Source organism: Fonsecaea nubica (assembly GCF_001646965.1).
Source record: "Fonsecaea nubica strain CBS 269.64 chromosome Unknown Scaff10, whole genome shotgun sequence".
In the NCBI taxonomy this organism is placed as follows: Eukaryota; Fungi; Ascomycota; class Eurotiomycetes; order Chaetothyriales; family Herpotrichiellaceae; genus Fonsecaea; species Fonsecaea nubica.
The window spans coordinates 514,784-533,229 of record NW_019173683.1 but is presented as its reverse complement, the minus strand read 5'-3'; the positions used below and the strand labels follow the sequence as shown (position 1 = coordinate 533,229).

Below are 18,446 nucleotides of genomic sequence, written 5' to 3'. Positions count from 1 at the left end.
CACAACGGGTGGTGACGCCTATCCCTCTATTCCTCTTCTACGCTGATTGAGCGGAACCAAGCCCTATTTGAGCCCCAGAACCAATCGCTCACGCCATCCCAAGTCAGACTTGCCATTATCTAGACTTGGCAATGTTCCTTCCAAGACACAGAAACGTCGGGTGACTGAGGCGGTGTCGGGCGCGGAAGCCTTGTCTGTGGGGGGCTTGGTTGTCTGATGATAAGGACAAGAAAAAGGGGACCCATAGCCTAACAAGACAAGAAAAATCATAGAGAGGGGCGATTGGGGCGACGTCAAATGGATCTCTCTACTTTGCACAGAATATCATCTCAAAAGCCCATCCACGTGTCGCAGCACGTGGGAACGAGAACACGTTGAGACTGGTAACCAAGTGGTAACCAATCCCACCAGGGTCAATAGGTGTCGGTGAGCAACACCAAGCCTGTCACCTTGTAAAACGCATCCTTTGATTATCCATACATACGTCGTCGTTCCCGAATCTGCCCTTATCAAATCCCAATCCTGTATTCCCAATCGTACTGTCAAGGCATCAATGCTAGCAGACGAGAACGGGCCCTACGAGAGCCTGCACTTCCAATGCAGGGCAAAAGTTGAATAAAGAAAATTGCTTCCATCACAACCGCCTCCAATTTTGGGGTGTTCTGTGCTGGTGACCAACTCCTGAATATGCTTGATTCATACATATCGATTGGGTATCATGCCTGGCCATCAACACTTGGTACCGGTAACGACAATAACGCCATTTCTGCCTGTGTGCAGCTTCGATCTGCCGGTCAAATCGAGTGGCCGTGTGACTTTTAGTCCTGCTTGCCTTGCGGTTGGAATGCGGACATCTGGAATCCAGGTGGGAAGCCGGGCATTCCGTTGGATATGTTGCCAAAATTCATAGGGAAAGGCATTGACGGCATAACACCAATGTTATTGGGGTTGCCTGAGCCTTGGCGATCATCTCGATCCATGCGGCGATCATTGTCTCTGTATCTGTTGTCTTCACGTCCCGGATGCTGGCGAGAAGATTGAGGGCCGCGTCGTCCGCCCTGATCAGTAGCAATACGTCGACTCATGGCTACGTTACAGTTAGAACATGTCTACCAGGGTGAGCAGGGAGCAGTCATACCTTTGGAGGAAACCCCTGCACCAATTTCAATGTCAGGCTCTTCCACAACCATGCCTTCTTGGATCGGCGCACCGCCAGTTCCCCCGTATTCGGCGGTGAGCAGCCACTTGCGGTCTGCATCCGTGAGGCGTTCAATCGGAATGATACTAATTCCGGTTTGATAGTCACTGCAGTCACGTGGTCCAAATCCCACTCCCCATTTGGTCTGCAGGGCAAATGTCAGTTCGGTTCTATCTTCCTTTTCAATTCGCTGCCAATACGCAGGTCACTTACGCGGAGTTGCATGTCGCCCACCTTGTACTCTTCCATTCCATCACGGGCACTTTCGGCATCGCGGCGATTAATCATTTTGATGAAAGCGTGGCGTTTATCGATATTGACAATGCAGGTCTGAACCACCCCGAATTTACTGAACAGGCCCCTCAAGTGTGCTTCGGACGAGGTGACTCCGCCCACGAAGAGTGTCCGACTGAAAACTTTGATGTGGCCTTTGGGCAGAGTCGGATCCCATTGCACGTTCTTGGGGCCTGGCGGTGGAAGCTTGTAGTCACTGGGCGGTGTGGTGCTTCGGCGTCTTCTACCCATTGGGCTGCGCTGACGGTAATCAGCTCGCCTGCCATCGCGATCATTACGATATCCATCAGCCCCCGGACTATCTCGGCGACGTCTTGGAGACAGATCTCGGCGTCTATCATAGCCAGGAGAGCGTGAGCGACGTCGATATTGACCAGGAGGGGAACGGGCTTGAGCATCACGTGACGATCCGGTTGCTTGAACCTGGCCTGCCCAATTGCTTGCTGGTACAGGAGGCGGAAACGGAAGGCCACTGGCACTCGCAGGGCCACCGCCACTGCCAGCACCACCGCCTCCTGCGGCCTGCATGTTCAACAATTGTAGAGCGGTCGCCCATTGGTCTGGAGGAACGCCTTGACTAGCCAACAGCTGCAAGAGTTGCAGTTGAACTTGTGCTTGAGCCTGAGTATCTTGACCTAGAGGAACAGGGTTTTGTGGCACCGTGGGAGCAGGAGCTTGTTGCGGAAGAAACGCAGCAAGTGGATTTGCAGGTACATTTGCAGGACTTTGACTTTGCGCACCATTACTCAATCCAGCGAACAGAGCTCCAAGCTGGTTTACAGCCGACCCATTGGCGGCGACGGGAGCAAGGCCGGGGTTTACGGTACTGTTCGTCAGAGGGATCCCATTCTGCGCGCCTAACAGATTATTCAAACTAGTTTGGGCGGGTGCTGGAATGGCTGGTGGCGCGGAAGTGTTCTGCTTTGCCATATTCTTGAGCGCTTCCAGGATAGCTGACGTGTCCTGCTGCTGAGGAGGTTTTGCTGCCATATTGTCAGTGGTAATGGACTGACCAAGTGGCACGAAACCGGGTGCCGGTGATCCTTCAGGTGTGGTTGAGACTGCGTTACAGTTAGGATTGATCCGTTTCGGGTGACGGAGGGACAGAATTTTGAATATACCTTTAGGCGCGTCAAGCTTTTCTTTGAGTGAAGCAAGCAACGGAGTTGGAAACGTGTTCGACCGCTCCCAAATTTCTAAGAGCTTTCTGATTTTGACCTAAACAGAGGTGGCCACACGTGAGTCTCGATCAAAGCAAGCAGGCAAACAACAAATAAGACTTAGGTGGTGGTGTACGGGTAGTCTGGTCGCGTGGAGTGCGTGTCGAACTTCAAAATAGTTTAAGAGGAATACGACGGACATAGAATGGCATACCTTCTGGTCTTCTGGAGCGGTAGCAATAATGTCGTTCATGAGTACGGGGAGCAATTCAGTCACTCGAGTCACACCAGCGGCAAAGGTTCCATCAGGAGCTCCGCTACCCAGCTGTTGACCTGATTTTCTGGCTTGATCTACCCATTGTCTCGTCACTGAATCTATCACGTAGAGAACCCCCAATTTGTGTGTTCCTGGTGTCTTCTTGAAATGGGTATAGATCTTTTGAATAAGGACTGATTCGGACTAGAAGTCACGTCAGTTACAGGAGGCGCGGACGCACAAAGCTGAAAAATCGACATACTTGGATGTTTGCTGTACAGAGCGTGGTGATGGCAGTGATCTTTGAGCCTGAAACTCCTGGTGGTTTGAGGTTGAGCATGGACTGCAGGATCGAGTCCAGCTCCGCTACTGCGGACGACATGATGGAGCGCCGAGCTCTCCTACAGCTGGTGATGACACAAGGTGTTGAAGGAGGAAACTGACCCTGGCAAGGTGGAAGATGGCGAAAGGGGCGAAGTTGAGTCGATCAACGCATACGGAGTCTTCGATCGACAAAGACGTCTTACAGACTCGAGGTACAGGTGAAGTGAAGGATGATGTGCGGTGCAAGAGTGTAGTCTTTTCCCCCCCAAATTCTTCCCTTTCCCTGCTAAGTGTAGACTGCGCCCACAAGACTTCTACAGCGAGGTGGCAACTGCGGCCTGGCAGCGGCAGTATTGAGGAACTAGCGGCCGTGTGCAGAGAAGAATACTGGTAGAGAAGCACTTTACGAGCTGATAAGACTATGTGCGTGATGAAGACGAAGAAAAGGAAGTCAAACGCGATGGATGTTGCGTCGGTTGGTGATGCCTGAGTGATGAGATGGTGATGAGATGAAGTGAAGATTTGAGCACGAGTTGAAAAGGCGTCGCAGACAGAAAAGTGGAGGCTTGAGAAACAGCCAAACCAGCCAAACTAGCCGGCCGGAATAATATTGTTGCCAGTTTTTCACGTGACCAACAATTGAGGGCGCACGGGGCCTTGGGGCGTCTAATCTTCTTCGGACTGCGAAGTTGGCGTCCCTAGTAGGGCTTGCTGAGGCCCGCCCGTGCCGCTGTTGGCTGGCTATTGAACCCCAATTGGCAAACCTGACCTTATTGAAGGAGAGGTCATCCGGCACGCCGAAGCCTTGCTCGTTAAGCGGCCCCCAAGTGGGCCATTTTCATCATTCAATAATTCAACAGGGACAGCTTTCTCCTCCTAACTTTCCTATCTGCACCTGCACCTTTTTTTTTTCCCGCACTCCTTCATAAAGCTCCCTTGACGTAACATTCTTCTTGACCTTCTTTTGCTTCGACTCTCTCGTGTTGTTACTATCATGGCCTCCTCTCTTCGCCTCGGGAGCTCTTTGCTCCGTTCATCAACCAGACCTTTGGTCCAGAAAGCTGCCTTCAATGGCGTGCGCTGCGCAAGCACCCAAGTGAGCTATTCGAACTGACTTTGTTGAGAGCTCCCTGGCTAACACCTCCTTCCTTCTTTAGTCCCTAAAAGAGGTCTTTGCTGCCAAACTCCCTGGCGAGATTGAGAAAGTCAAGAAGCTGAGAAAGGACTATGGCTCAAAAGTCATTGGCGAAGTTACACTGGACCAAGTCTACGGTGGTGCTCGAGGCATCAAGTCTCTAGTCTGGGAGGGTTCCGTGCTTGACTCAGAAGAAGGTATCAGATTCCGTGGAAGGACTATCCCTGAATGCCAGGAAGTGCTCCCCAAGGCTCCTGGAGGCGAGGAGCCTCTGCCGGAAGGGCTGTTCTGGCTTCTTCTGACCGGTGAGGTTCCCAGCGAGCAGCAGGTCCGAGACCTGTCTGCCGACTGGGCAGCTCGATCCGATCTTCCCAAGTTCGTCGAGGAACTCATCGATCGTTGTCCCAGCGACATGCACCCGATGGCTCAGTTTTCGATTGCCGTTGTTGCGCTCGAGCACACCTCGGAGTTCGCCAAAGCCTACGCCAAGGGCATCAACAAGAAGGACTACTGGTCATACACTTTCGAGGACTCGATGAATCTCATTGCCAAGCTGCCCACGATTGCTGCGAAGATCTACCGTAACGCATACAAGGATGGCAAGGTGGCCCCAATCCAGAAAGACAAGGACTATGGCTTCAACTTGGCCAACCAGCTTGGCTACGGCGACAACGCTGACTTTGTTGAGCTTATGCGTCTCTATCTCACCATCCACTCTGACCATGAGGGTGGCAATGTCAGCGCACACACCACTCATTTGGTCGGAAGCGCTTTGAGCTCTCCTATGCTCTCCCTTGCTGCTGGTCTCAACGGTTTGGCCGGTCCTCTCCACGGTCTGGCCAACCAAGAAGTCTTGAACTGGCTCACCAAGATGAAGGAGAGCATTGGCGATGATCTCAGCGACCAAAAGATCACCGACTACCTGTGGGAGACCCTGAACGGTGGCCGTGTCGTTCCTGGCTATGGCCATGCCGTTCTCCGCAAGACGGATCCCCGCTACGTGTCTCAACGCGAGTTCGCTCTTCGCAAGCTCCCCAATGACCCCATGTTCAAGCTGGTCAGCCAGGTCTACAAGATCGCCCCTGGTGTTTTGACAAAGCACGGAAAGACCAAGAACCCATACCCCAACGTTGATGCTGTAAGTTGGTCATTGGAACCAATTTCGACTGCGCTAACATGTGAACTAGCACTCCGGCGTCCTCTTGCAATACTACGGATTGACCGAAGCCAACTATTACACTGTCCTCTTCGGTGTCTCGCGCGCCTTGGGTGTCCTGCCGCAACTTATCATCGACCGTGCTCTCGGTGCACCCATCGAGCGGCCCAAGTCCTTCAGCACCGAAGCCTATGCCAAACTCGTGGGTGCTTCATTGTGATCTGGACATGAAGAGTGGGGGTTGTACAATGCAAAACATACTTGTACGTCTAAACGGGACAAGGGGATAGGACAATGCGAGGTCGGGATCTGGTCTAGGGTGAATCTGTTTCGCCGTTCAATTACGCCATTATTTAATTGACGAGCGTTGTTGGATGCGAATACCATATTTTACTTTGTGCCCATTGCCTGCCAATCCGCCACAAGTATTCTGCGTACCCAGATGCTGTACACCCCTTCGTAGAGCCCAGTGTTAAGCAGCCATGGGGGCCGCGGTGTCTTTGCGAGACATCGTTGCGTGGACCGTGCGACGTAAAATTTCCTGAACTTTTATTTTCGGATGGTTGAGAAGCGCGTTGGCGGCGTTGGGTGGCCCTAGGAGACTAAAGGAGGCCGGCAGACCCACATTTTAGGGAGGCGGCGTCCGAAGTCTAGGGGCGATGCCTGGAAGGATGGAGCTTGGGGGTGAAATGGAGGCTCCGGCCACCTCAGCTAAGAGACATGTGTCCGCTCAACACGCCGAACGCCTGAGCCACTAATCTGCTTTTGGCCCGAATGGGGGTTTGGTCGAGGCGCCTGCGCCGATATTCTACGGGATGGTCAACTCGTCCTTCTTCGCCGAGGGAGCTGAACAAAACCATCTCGGACTTGTGGTGACTGCCATCACTGTCAGACCAATTCCTACTCGTACTCTTGTGTCTTTCTTAATCTCCGCTGCTTTTTTTGTTGTCTCTTATACTCCGGTTAACGAGCATACGTACCGCAATAACCATTTCGTGTCTGTATCTTTTGCATCATTCACACCGAGGCAATCCCCCTGTCGCCCAGCAGTACCTCCCTCCTTCCCATTAACCCTCAAGGCGACGAAGCCGACCTCATCCCTTGGTCAGGGTAGACAATCTCGCACATCCGCCAACAATGTCCGCAGAAGCAGTTCTGGCACCTGCGCCTGCAGCGCCCAAGATTGAAAAGAAGCCGGTCAAGTTCAGCAACCTTCTACTTGGCGCTGGTCTCAACATGTTCGAGGTCACTACACTGGGACAGCCTCTGGAGGTTGTCAAGACCACCATGGCCGCCCACCGAACTGACACGTTCGCTGGAGCTATGTCGCGGATATGGGGACGTGGTGGTGTTTTTGGATGTAAGGCACAAAGCACCCAATTCTACCCTGGAGAAGACCTCGGCTGATTTGATCTCTCGAAATGCATAGTCTACCAAGGTCTCATCCCGTGGGCCTGGATCGAAGCCTCTACCAAGGGTGCTGTCTTGCTTTTCGTCGCCTCCGAGGCTGAATACTACGCAAGAACCTTTGGGGCCAACAACTTCCTCGCTGGGATCACGGGTGGTATGGTCGGTGGCATGGCCCAAGCCTATGCAACCATGGGTTTCTGCACATGTATGAAAACGGTGGAAATCACCCAGCACAAACTGGCCGCACAGGGTGTGAAGCCCCCCTCTACGTTCACGACTTTCGCAAATATCTACAAGAAAGAGGGCATCCGAGGGATCAACAAGGGTGTCAACGCAGTCGCCATTCGTCAAGTTACCAACTGGGGCTCCCGTTTCGGTCTTTCCAGACTCGCCGAGTCAGGTATCCGGAGATTCACGGGCAAGGAGAACGGAGAGAAACTGAATGCGGGAGAGAAGATTTTGGCCAGTGGTCTCGGTGGTGGTCTGTCTGCATGGAACCAGCCCATTGAAGTCATCCGAGTCGAGATGCAAAGCAAGTCCAATGATCCTAATCGACCAAAGAACTTGACCGTCGGGAAGACGTTGAACTACATCTACAGCACCAACGGTCTGAAAGGTCTCTACCGTGGTGTCACTCCCCGTATCGGACTGGGTATCTGGCAGACAATCTGCATGGTTGCCTTGGGTGATATGTATGCTGGTCCCCTACTGCTATCATTCTGGACTGATACGCTAACCTCTGAACAGTGCCAAAGAAGCCGTCGAGAAACTCACCGGCGAGGCGGTCACCGCGAAGCACTAGGCGACACGCCACTATTCTGGATTAGGGATCCAGTTACAGCAGCTTGAATGGATCCCTCAAGTTGAGCGGGGATGAGGACGGGCACGTAATGTCTTTGGGAGGCATCAAAACCCTTCTCTGGGACCTTCTGCACGCATTCGTTTACCCTATGCAGATGAAAGGTGACTGATTCTAGTTTGGCGTGTGCTGGCGTTTCTCTTCTACCCTGAACGACATAAAAATCTTAGCCGGTTTTGGGTTACCTCTTGCTCTTGTTGTTTTGTTTGCTTTTGATTGCCTGGACATGTCACAGCATCAGCTAGTCTGTGAGATGTCAATCAAGGGGATGGAACATAGACGGTGGTTTTATCATGTGGTTCTCGGGCAACAACGGGAGATGGGGACCTATGGACTATGGATGCGCTCGAGGTTCGCTTATTCTATAACGAGTATCCTCGTACTCGACGTTCCACAGAATGAACAGACCATCTTGCACAGGGGACACGACGAATACAAAAACGTCTTCTTTCTTTTTCTTGCAGACTGCAGAGTGCAGAGTGCAGAGTGAGCGCAGAAGTAAGTGTAGACCGATATCGCTAAACAACAAAAGTGACAACGACGAAACCTCGGGTCGGGAATACTTGTAAAAATAATAAAGGATTTTCTTCGAATCAACTCCACTCCCTTTTTCCGCCCAGACCTTTCTTTTGTCCGTCGTTAACCGTCAACCTCAAGGCCGCCGACCGGTGCTTTTTGCTTTTGCTTTTTGTGTTGGGTTTGTTTTTTTTCTTTTTGCGTCCCGATCTTCGGCGAGGGGTTTGGACTTGGTTCTTGCGTATTAGGACTTAGGACTTGGGACTTAGGACTTAGTATAGATATGGCTAGGTGGTACTTGGTACTTGGGTACCGGCATGTGGGATTGTGGTTGGGTTGAGTACATTGTACCTTGTACCTAGTACCTAGGTACGAGGTATGTTGAGTTTTGTGATGTGCATGTGCATGTGGATTTCCTCTTCCTCTTTTCTTTTCTGGGGCGGGCTTGGCTTGGGGGCTTTGTGTTGGGTTCTGTGGGTGCCTACATAGGTACATAGATAGAAGAATGGAGTTGAGGAAAAATGGAAGTTCATACAGTAGGTATTTAACCTCGTAAAGTCGTAAATGTCGTAAATGTGATGGGTAATAAGGAAGTACGGAATAATAATAGGGGAGACACTTGAGGTGAGCTCTCTCCGTGGGAGTGGGGGGAGAGAAAGAAAGAGAGAGAGGGAGAGGTCAAAACTCGTGGCTCTGTTCGTCGTATACACAATAATACTGTGTGCTCAAACAGAGCTTCATCCATAACACAACGACATACCACACAAAAGGGGTTCGCCATGCCGTTTTGCTATCAAAAGCATTGTTGTCGACAACCTTGTAGCGCTGACCTCTGGGTGCTTCTCAATGGGAGCTTGGCTGTTAACATGCCTTCGCCAAAGGTAAGTCAGTCCATCGCAAACGCCGCCCGACTTCTGGAGCCGCGCAGTCTCATCCAACAAGCATCCTGCCCATCAAATCAGCCCGCAGACCAAGTTGGCTGGTAAGGGGCATACTCGACTCCCCAACTAGCCTTGTCTTGACCTAGGTCGTTATTGGCTAACCTGACTTTCTCGGATAGCTCCACCTGCATTGAGGGCAGTATCCTCGAGCCCAATAATGACGTGGGTGTGGTGAAGACTCTGTCGAAGAGTATGTCAACGACGACTTCAGCTGAAATCCTCCCTTGATTGGCATGAATATCGTCTGGATGACCGAGTGCACTGGCGTCTTTGCAGAGTGCATTCTTTAGAAGGGATCGCGATCGTACCAGTGAAGGCAGATCGATCATCGAACACTCAAAGGACGTGAGGGTGAAAGCCATGTTCGAACTCAGATCCCTGGGAATGCGTTTCGGATTCGGAAGGAACTCATGATCGAATAGTTCGATACGGGGACTCGTTTGTCGTCGACCCGACGAACATCGCAGCCGTTCATCATTATGGTTCCGTGACAGCCGTTTCGAGTAGATGATGTCGAGGGCTGTTAGCCGCCAAAAGATTCAGCATTTGGCTAGATGTTGTGTCCGACTATCCTATGGCAACACCACGTATTTCTGCAAATGTTGGGGTATCACTTCTCTCAGATTCTTGCTTTTGAGCCACTTGTCGCTAAAGAGTCGATCCGCATATCTATACGCTCCGTCGCACAGGACAGTAACAACCGTATGATTGGGTCCCAACTTCTCCGCGACCTCTTTCGCGGCGACGACGTTCAGCGCGCTGCTAGCTCCAAGGTATAAACCCTCTTCATCCAGGCAGCGGTATACCATGGCAATAGTCTTCTCGTCGGAGATATTTAGTGCGCCGTCAAGCTCATTGACTTCTTGTTTCAGGTTGTCTGTCACACGACCTTGGCCGATGCCCTCGGTGATGCTGCTGCCCGTTCGTTCTTTGAGCTGGCCACCAGAGGTGATGTACGAATAGAGGACGGAGCCGGGAGGATCTGCCAGAAAGCATTTGACGGAATTATTGCTGACGTCCTTGAGATATCGAGTCACACCAGCAAGGGTCCCACCAGTTCCGGTCGCACAGGTGAAGGCGTCAATCTTGCCGTCGGTCTGGGCCCAAATTTCTGGCCCTGTCGTGACAATGTGTGCCAGACGATTGGCAGTATTGTCGAATTGATTGGTCCATACAGCACCGTGTTCGGGATCTTCCTTGAGCAGTCTCTCTGCATGTCTTTTTGCTTGCCAATTATAGTTTTCGGGGTTCTCCCATGCGACAGCTGGAACAGGATATACTTCGGCGCCCAGCAGTCTCAGAAGATCGATCTTGCCTTGTGACTGGGTGTTTGGCATGTAGATGACCAGTTTGTACCCTCTTGCTCGGCAGACGTGTGCCAGACCAATGCCAGTGTTGCCAGCAGTCCCTTCGACTACGGTGCCCCCAGGCTTCAGCAGACCTCGCTCTTCTGCGTCCTTAACAACATATAAAGCCGCACGGTCCTTGACACTGCCGCCGGGGTTTTGGAACTCGGCTTTACCCAGGATGTTGCAACCCGTCTCGGCGGAGAGCTTTTGTAGTCTTATCAAAGGAGTGTTCCCGATGGCTAGATTCTGGTGAGTCTTGGACTTCATGGCTTGAAAGGGTCTGTGAGGAATACCTCCTGTGAGAGTGTCGACCACCCCTTGAGCTTTGGAAAGGCGGATTCCATAAGCATTGACCGACTCGGCAGTCGCTGCACGAGCGGCTGTGGTAGCGAAGCGTCGCACTGACGTCCTCAGAGCGTTGGACATGGCGACAACAGTGCACTGCTGAAGAGTGCGAGAATGCAGGAGAGGAAGACGGGTCTATTAGGAGGAGCGAGTGTGTCTAGATTGAATTGTGAAAATTCCCCAACCAAAGAGCAGTGAGACGATCGCAAGTGTGAGAAGCTCCAAAGAAGAAAAATCTCCAATTGCATCATCCAAGCATCCGAGGCTGCTGACATAAGGCGGCTGGGCGGGCGGACATGGCACATCAACACCTTTTCTCAGACAGAGTAACACAAGGCTGTATACAAGAGACCGCGGTGAATTCTTTAATATGGCATATTTGTCTGCTTCAATTGATGGACTTGAACCTCGTGAGATTCGATATCACGTCCCTTACCCAATTTCCAACATCAAATGATGCGAGACAGAAAGATCCAGAGGGATATATCCCGAGCCATGAGCATAGTCTCTCGTTCTACCCTTCCCTCCCCTTCTACTAACGTGAAGCTCTTCTACATGATGCAGGATACAGAAGTCTATCGCACACAAACCCCAACATCTCCGCCGGGAGATCTTTGTTCGACCGGAAAACACCACCACATATCGGACTTATCCGCTAGATATCGATCGAGTCCATGTCCCTATTGCGATCTATGACCATACCAATGTTCAGAAGCCCAAACTCAGCGGCAGCCTGTGAAGATATAGTCATTGTACTCTCAAGTACTGTTGGCATCGACTAGTGAAGGATTACCAGGAGACCTTTGTGCTTTTTTGTCCTCGCCCGAGACGCCAGAAACCCCGCCTCGTGGACGATCAGATTGAGAGCAGATTTTGGCCTGGTCTGAAGCAAAGAAAGCCAGGGCCAGACCTTACATACATAACCAGCCTCGCTGAGCTTGAAGACCATGGATCTTGACCTCATCATCCAAAATGCCACCATCGTAAGTCCAGTCCTTGTGACCTAGGTCCATCCCCATCCCAAGCTCCATGCAAGGCTGAAGACCCTTTTTTTCAATACAAAAGGTCACAGCCACCGAGATCCTCCCACCGGGTCTTAGCATCGGAATCAAATCTGGCCAGATCGTCGCCATTGCATTTTCTCTTCCAGCGGATGCAAACACTCAGATCATCGACGCAGAGGGCGCGTACGTGACCCCTGGAGGCGTTGACTCCCACGTGCATCTACACCAAGATAATGCCCCTACTGGCGACAAATGGCTCTCAGGATCTCGCTCAGCGCTATGTGGTGGAAATACGACGATTCTCGCGTTTGCAACTCAACAGAGGACGGACGAGAGTTTGTTTCCCGTGCTGGAAGAGTACCATTCCCGCGCAAGAGGCCAGAGTTATGTGGATTACGGGTTCCATTTGATCCTCACTAGGCCAAGTCCCGAAATCTTAGGCCGGGCGGTCAAAGCAAAAGTCGACGGTGAGGCCGATCCCGGGAATGAGGGAGAGTTGAAAAGACTGGTCGACGAGGAAGGCATCACGAGCGTCAAGTTGTACATGACCTATCCGGCGTTCAAATTGGGGGATAAAGACATGCTCGAGCTGATGATGCGGTGCAGAGAAGTGGGCATGACGGTTATGGTGCATGCTGAGAACGCCGATATGATTGATATGTATGTTCTGTTCTCTTTTGATGGCTTGCTGCCCCCAGGCCAAAGACCAACAACAGATGTATCACTGACAACTGCGACAGGATAACGACCCGTCTACTCCAAAACTCCCATACTCTGCCCAAATACCACGCCCTTGCGCGCCCTCAGATTGCGGAGTCGGAAGCCACTTATCGCGCCATTTCGCTTTCCACCCTCACATCCACGCCAATCCTCATCGTCCACATGTCTAGCCCGGCCGCCCTGTCCCATGCGCGGAAAGCGCAATCAAAGTCAATGCTGCCGATCCACACCGAGACGTGTCCACATTATATGTATCTGCTGTCGGACAGGCTAGCGACAACCAAATTCCCCGTCATCGACGAAGCCAACGGCGTTCACAGTCATGACCATGGGGATGCCGAGGACGACGAATGGGCAGGCGCACGACACGTCTGCGCCCCTCCCCTGCGCCACGCCGACTCCGACCTGCAGAGCGTCTGGGACAGCGTGAACAACGGGACCATCACGGTGATATCCTCCGACCATGCTCCCAGCCAATACCACCATCCCGCGGGAAAGCGAAAGCCACTGGTCGAAGCGCAAAAGACGAACTCGACGCCCGCGTTCGCCCAGATCCCCAACGGCCTTCCCGGCATCGAGACCCGTCTCCCCATCCTCTTCTCCGCCGCGACAGACCCGGACCCGTCCATCCCACCGACCAGGAGACTGACACTGCCCAAGTTTGTGGAACTCACTTCGACCAACCCGGCCAAGATGTACGGCCTCTCCGGCCGAAAGGGTAGTATCGCCCCAGGCTACGACGCCGACTTGGTCATCTGGTATCCCCCGCACCACTCTGCCACCACCACCACAACTGCATCCGATGGAAAGATCAGAATCACAAACGAAATCCTGCACCACAGCATCGACTACACGCCCTTTGAAGGGTTTCGCGTGTCCAATTGGCCCAGGTACGTCCTCTTGAGGGGCCAGGTCAAGTGGAACCGCGACGTTGAGGTCGCTCAGGGGCCCGGCGCGGGCGTCTTGGGAACCCCGAGCGACGGGATGTTCTTGAAGAGGGGGAAAGGTGAGGTGCTCGTCGGAAGGAGTGGGATGGGCAGAGAGCCCGAAGGCATGAAAGTCGGGGAGAGGAGTGCGTGGTTGTAGAGTCTCCCCCTGGTCGACAGAGGTTCGGTCTATATCACCTATCTCCTATTGAGTTCCACACCCATTTTGCGCAGTCATGCATTGTAGCATTACACCGAGGAGTCAGGAAGGTCAGCTAGATTGGTAGGTTGGTGTGCCGTAAGCAACGCAGAAACTCCGAGGAGCGTAGCTACACGAGGGAGAGAGGGAGGGAGGGAGGGAGGGAGAGAGAACATCTACAGAGACCACGGAGAACCGGGTGTGAATGAGAAGAGAGATTCCGCACGGAGGAGCCGCTAGAAAGTCTATAGAGCTTCAAAAACAGATTCTTTTGTATTTTGTGGTTCGTCCTTTTTATCCTTCGTCACAACATGGCAAGCAAGTAGTCTCCGATGATGGATGAATTACTCATTGCGCATTGCAAGAGGAGAAGATTGCCAGTCTATCTAGCATGACCAGGCTCGAGAAGACGCCACAGCATCCCAGGAAGCGATCACAGAATCGTTCTCTGCTGCAGGGCTCGAGCTGTTTGGCCAGGTTCATGACGGAGTCCTCTCCATCGTTGAAGTCGTCACTCGTGCTCGTTCATTTGGTTTCCGCAGGTATCCAGCCTTTTTCTTCTTCCGGTCCTCCGAATCTATTCTATTCCTTCCCCGTTGGTATCTTGAAAAAGACCCCTTTCGACTCCTTGGTTGGAGCCTTGTCGCATCTAAAGTAGCCCTTGCGGTCAAATTGAATGACGTCGTTCTCCTTGACGTCCCATACATTGCAGTCAGCCAATGCCGTAGAGGTAAAGACGCTCTTGGGGGTCAGAAAGTCTTCCCAATGTGCTTCCTCCTCCTCTGTCAGCTTATCCTTGGACAGCAAATGGTCGAAATCTTCGAGTTGGACGGGACAGAGGTCCTGGTCCTTGGAAAGCCACGTGACCTTCTTCTTTGTGGCTTTGAAGTCGCCGTCGAGGTGGAGCTCGAGCTCGAGGGAAGCGACATTGCCGAGAGTTTTGACGCCGTCAGCGATGTCGGCTTTGTCGGTGGTTTTCTCATACTGGATGTCACGAACGTACACGTTTCCCCAGTTCATGAGCGTGATCTCTTCGTCCTTGGCGAACGTCCGCGCATCCTCTTGCTCGATGATGATGCTCGAGCTGTACCATACTTTCTTTTCTCCGAGATCGTACTTGGCGTGTTTGGGCTTGATCTCCGAGTATGGGGTTTCTTGTGGGAGACCTTTGACCTTGCAAACAACATGGTTATCGTCAATCGCGGTATATCTGGCACTCGTCTGATCAATGACCTTCTTGTTCATGGTCCAGATGGTATGCCAGTCCATATTGACTACATTCTTGCTGGGTCCCTGACTGACCATGAAATCCCGCAGACCCTCAACAGTCATGCCGCGGCGTCGGATACCTCTTACAGTGGGGAGGCGTGGATCGTCCCAGCCAGACACGATACCGGCGTCCACGAGTTTTGTCAGCTTTCGCTTCGACATCAGCGTGCGCACAAACTGAATCTTAGAAAAAGTCCAGATATAGGGAGACCGCAGATCGATAGCCTTGAGAATCCACTTGTATTGCGCATCTTGGTCGTTGTATTCAGTCGTCCTCAGAGCGTGAGTAACACCCTCGATAGAATCCACAATCGGACAAGCAAATTGATAAGTAGGGTAGGCTTGGTATTTATCGCCCGTTCGGTGGTGGTGGGTCTGATTTTTGGGACACCGGAAAATCACAGGATCTCGGAGAGAGGCATTGTCGTTGGCATGGGATATCTTTGCTCGAATACACCATCGCTTTCCCTCTTCGGAACCCTTTTTCATCTCCTCGTACCTTGCCAGGTTATCCTCGACGCTGTCGTCTCTATGAACACTGGGCTCACGTGCCATTCTTTGTGCGCTCATTACGTCGGCAGGTGTGTCGTCTGCGTAGGCCTTACCAGCAGTAATGATCTTCACACAGTACTCATCGATTTGGTCAAAGTAGTCACTTGTGTAAGAGATCACGTCAGGCTTGATGCCCAAAAGAGCGACGTCCTCGCGGATTGCATCTTGATATTCAACGTTCTCTTTCTCAATGTTTGTATCGTCGAACCTCAGGATCAATTTGCCACCCGGATACTGAATGTGAGCAAAGTAGTCATTGAGTAGAGCAGCTTTCGAGTGCCCTATGTGAAGGTATCCTGAAGGCTCTGGAGGGAATCGAGTGACTACGCCTGCGGCGGCATTGGGTAGTTCCATTTGCTTGATTTTTGGGGCCTTCTTGGCCTTGGGCGCATTTTTGGTCGCCATATTAAGGAGTCGCTTGGTGAGATTGAAGAATACTTAGCGGACGAGGTAGACGGGGGAGAAGCGACTGTCTTATGGCAAACGTTGAGTCATTTTGACTGCGGTGTCTGGATATTTCTGCACAGGCTTTGAGCGGGGACACGGAGTGAATCAGCCTTGCACAAACCTGACAAATCCGCCAAGCTAGTGTTCCATTCGCCAGCCTTCTTGTCCCAGACTGGAGCTGCAGAGACTTGTTAGACATTATTCGTCCCAAGTAGCCATTGATTTGGCTTGCTCCTTGTTTAACCATGGACGTTTCTCGAAGCCTCTCGATGGCTACGAAGAGACTGTGTCGTCTTACGACGTCTTCCTTCCTTGCTCCATTCCTGACACGTGCATCGACGCCATGCATAGCAACAGCTGCTCGAGGCTTTTCCTCTGCCCCAGTCCTGTCCGCAGTGGGCGGTTCTCGGCCTTTATCAGACAAAGAAAAGGCTGCAAGGGAGAAGATCAAGAGAAGGAGGAAGAAGCATAGAGCGTACAAGCAATACAACCTCAAAGACATTGAGCAATTCACTCTGTGCGAAGCAATGAGGTAGGCGAAGACATACTATCCGACGTGATCAAGGGCGTTGTTGACCCGTCGCAGATATATCAAAGCATTCGAAATTGGCCGCGAGCCCGACTCGCCAAAATATGACATTCATATCAAACTCCGCACCAAAAAGGATGGTCCCGTGGTTCGCAATGCGATCCGTCTACCATACCCTGTCAAAACAGACATAAAAATCGCGGTGATTTGTCCTCCCGACTCAACTGCAGCGCAACGAGCGCGAGAAGCCGGCGCCCATATCATTGGGGAAGAGGAAGTATTTGAACGAATCAAAGCTGGCAAAATCGACTTTGATCGGTGCATCGCCGTGCCCGAGTCCTTGCAGAAGATGAACAAAGAGGGGATACCGAGGATATTGGGACCAAGGGGTCTAATGCCGAATGTCAAGATGGGCTCTGTTGTGTCGAATCCGGGACCTGCTGTGAGGAATATGATGGGTGGCAGTACGTATAGAGAAAGACAAGGCGTGGTAAGGATGGCAGTGGGAAGACTGAGCTTTACACCGGAGCAGCTGCGGGACAACGTGAAGGCATACGTCAACGCAGTGAAGAAAGACGCGGCCGCTCTGAGTGACCAGATTGTCAAGGAGATCTACGAGGTGGTTTTGAGCTCCACGAATTCCCCTGGCTTTTCTCTGAATGGGGATTTCTACAAGCCAGCACCGGGAGCTGCTACTCCCCAACAGTTGGCAGTTGTTTGAAAGGGCCATTCATTCTTCAGTGTCTTTGGTACTGGGGTTATATACTGGCTCGGCGTACAGGTATCAAAGGATGAAAAAGAGTTGCTCTTCTGCAAGCCAGCATCCACTTGTGTACATCACTCTTCAACAGCACCACGTATCTGCAACAATTTTTGTTTCTTCTTGACCTCGGTTTCCTGTTTGATGGTCATTTCCAGGTCGGACAGTAAGATCTCTTGAATCTTGCGCATCCGGGCTTCTTGGGCCAAGAGGAAAGGGTGTTGTGGACTGTGTTTGCTCGCCAGGTGTTTCAGGATGAGATATTCGTCAGTCGTGTGCTTTAATCTGGAAGGGATGCCATCAACCTCATCCGAGTTGAATTCCTCGTCAATGTCGTTGGTGGTCGTTTCTCCAACCCACTCCTCACCCCACTGCTCACCGTCACCATCTTTAACGTTGAGTGCGGACAGCTTCGTAGTTGGTGTCGTGATTTCGAGCCTGTCTTCGAGTAGATCTAAGCGCTGCGCAATCTCGAGCAATGCTTGTCCAATGCTCGCCTCTTGTCTCAGCGCCTTTTTCTGTCTCAGCAATTCCGCCACCTCACTCCTTCTCGCGTCAACCTTTTCTCTGACTGCTTTTATGTCTCTCTCGAACCCCAATAGTCCAAGCCGAATGTCCTCTATTTTCTCTTCGCCGCCATACAGCGTGCTTCCCAGCGCAAGGAAATCCTGATAATTGTCGTTGACTAGATCGACCAGTTCCTTGTTGAGCGTCTGGCTTAGTTCCCGCAGTTCTGTCTGCAGGTCTTCAAGAGTCTGGAACCGATTGGACAGACTCGACAAAAAGGCTGCGGCGTCAAAGTCTGGAGCGAGGAACGCAGAACGCTCCAATGGCTTGGGGAAGGGAAGAGAGGCATCGTTGTCATCAGCATCTGAGCCCGAATCAGAGCCGCCAAACTGATGCAGTCGTTAGTTATTGTCCAAGATCAGGCATGCGAGTGAACACACATAAAAGCGATTGCTCATGATGGCTGTCTTCGGACACTAGGTGGGACGCTCTTCAAAGTCGCATTTGCCATTCTTCAACCTGTTTCCCTCACGTTGTAAGATGTCTCGAGCATAGAGGAACGAGGAGGGAGGCCTCTCACAGGCGAGCCT

At 52.0% G+C, this 18,446-nt stretch overlaps 8 protein-coding genes across 8 annotated transcripts; 4 read left to right on the top strand and 4 right to left on the bottom strand.

Annotated features, from left to right (window-relative positions):
• Nucleotides 1–818: 818 nt before the first annotated feature.
• Nucleotides 819–3,290, bottom strand: AYO20_02476 (hypothetical protein; the record flags this gene model as incomplete). Its single annotated transcript, XM_022640780.1, has 6 exons — nucleotides 819–1,087; nucleotides 1,139–1,343; nucleotides 1,412–2,553; nucleotides 2,614–2,710; nucleotides 2,867–3,112; nucleotides 3,171–3,290. 6 exons carry the CDS (start codon nucleotides 3,288–3,290, stop codon nucleotides 819–821), a joined length of 2,079 nt encoding a protein of 692 aa, XP_022503429.1.
• Nucleotides 3,291–4,226: 936 nt separating this feature from the next.
• Nucleotides 4,227–5,743, top strand: AYO20_02475 (citrate synthase, mitochondrial; the record flags this gene model as incomplete). The annotated part of the gene is made up of 3 exons (XM_022640779.1): nucleotides 4,227–4,328; nucleotides 4,390–5,505; nucleotides 5,555–5,743. 3 exons carry the CDS (start codon nucleotides 4,227–4,229, stop codon nucleotides 5,741–5,743), a joined length of 1,407 nt encoding a protein of 468 aa, XP_022503428.1.
• Nucleotides 5,744–6,660: 917 nt separating this feature from the next.
• Nucleotides 6,661–7,735, top strand: AYO20_02474 (mitochondrial DNA replication protein YHM2; the record flags this gene model as incomplete). Its single annotated transcript, XM_022640778.1, has 3 exons — nucleotides 6,661–6,883; nucleotides 6,953–7,625; nucleotides 7,681–7,735. 3 exons carry the CDS (start codon nucleotides 6,661–6,663, stop codon nucleotides 7,733–7,735), a joined length of 951 nt encoding a protein of 316 aa, XP_022503427.1.
• A 2,086-nt stretch (nucleotides 7,736–9,821) lies between these two features.
• AYO20_02473 (cysteine synthase) lies at nucleotides 9,822–11,024 on the bottom strand (the record flags this gene model as incomplete). The annotated part of the gene is made up of 1 exon (XM_022640777.1): nucleotides 9,822–11,024. One exon carries the CDS (start codon nucleotides 11,022–11,024, stop codon nucleotides 9,822–9,824), a length of 1,203 nt encoding a protein of 400 aa, XP_022503426.1.
• An 866-nt stretch (nucleotides 11,025–11,890) lies between these two features.
• Nucleotides 11,891–13,753, top strand: AYO20_02472 (hypothetical protein; the record flags this gene model as incomplete). The annotated part of the gene is made up of 3 exons (XM_022640776.1): nucleotides 11,891–11,926; nucleotides 12,009–12,607; nucleotides 12,688–13,753. The coding sequence occupies 3 exons, from the start codon at nucleotides 11,891–11,893 to the stop codon at nucleotides 13,751–13,753; spliced, it is 1,701 nt and encodes a 566-aa protein (XP_022503425.1).
• Nucleotides 13,754–14,374: 621 nt separating this feature from the next.
• Nucleotides 14,375–16,018, bottom strand: AYO20_02471 (glutamate-tRNA ligase; the record flags this gene model as incomplete). The annotated part of the gene is made up of 1 exon (XM_022640775.1): nucleotides 14,375–16,018. One exon carries the CDS (start codon nucleotides 16,016–16,018, stop codon nucleotides 14,375–14,377), a length of 1,644 nt encoding a protein of 547 aa, XP_022503424.1.
• Nucleotides 16,019–16,305: 287 nt separating this feature from the next.
• On the top strand, nucleotides 16,306–17,310 carry AYO20_02470 (ribosomal protein L1; the record flags this gene model as incomplete). Its single annotated transcript, XM_022640774.1, has 2 exons — nucleotides 16,306–16,592; nucleotides 16,647–17,310. The coding sequence occupies 2 exons, from the start codon at nucleotides 16,306–16,308 to the stop codon at nucleotides 17,308–17,310; spliced, it is 951 nt and encodes a 316-aa protein (XP_022503423.1).
• Nucleotides 17,311–17,426: 116 nt separating this feature from the next.
• Nucleotides 17,427–18,314, bottom strand: AYO20_02469 (hypothetical protein; the record flags this gene model as incomplete). Its single annotated transcript, XM_022640773.1, has 2 exons — nucleotides 17,427–18,245; nucleotides 18,297–18,314. The coding sequence occupies 2 exons, from the start codon at nucleotides 18,312–18,314 to the stop codon at nucleotides 17,427–17,429; spliced, it is 837 nt and encodes a 278-aa protein (XP_022503422.1).
• Between the last annotated feature and the right edge of the window lie 132 nt (nucleotides 18,315–18,446).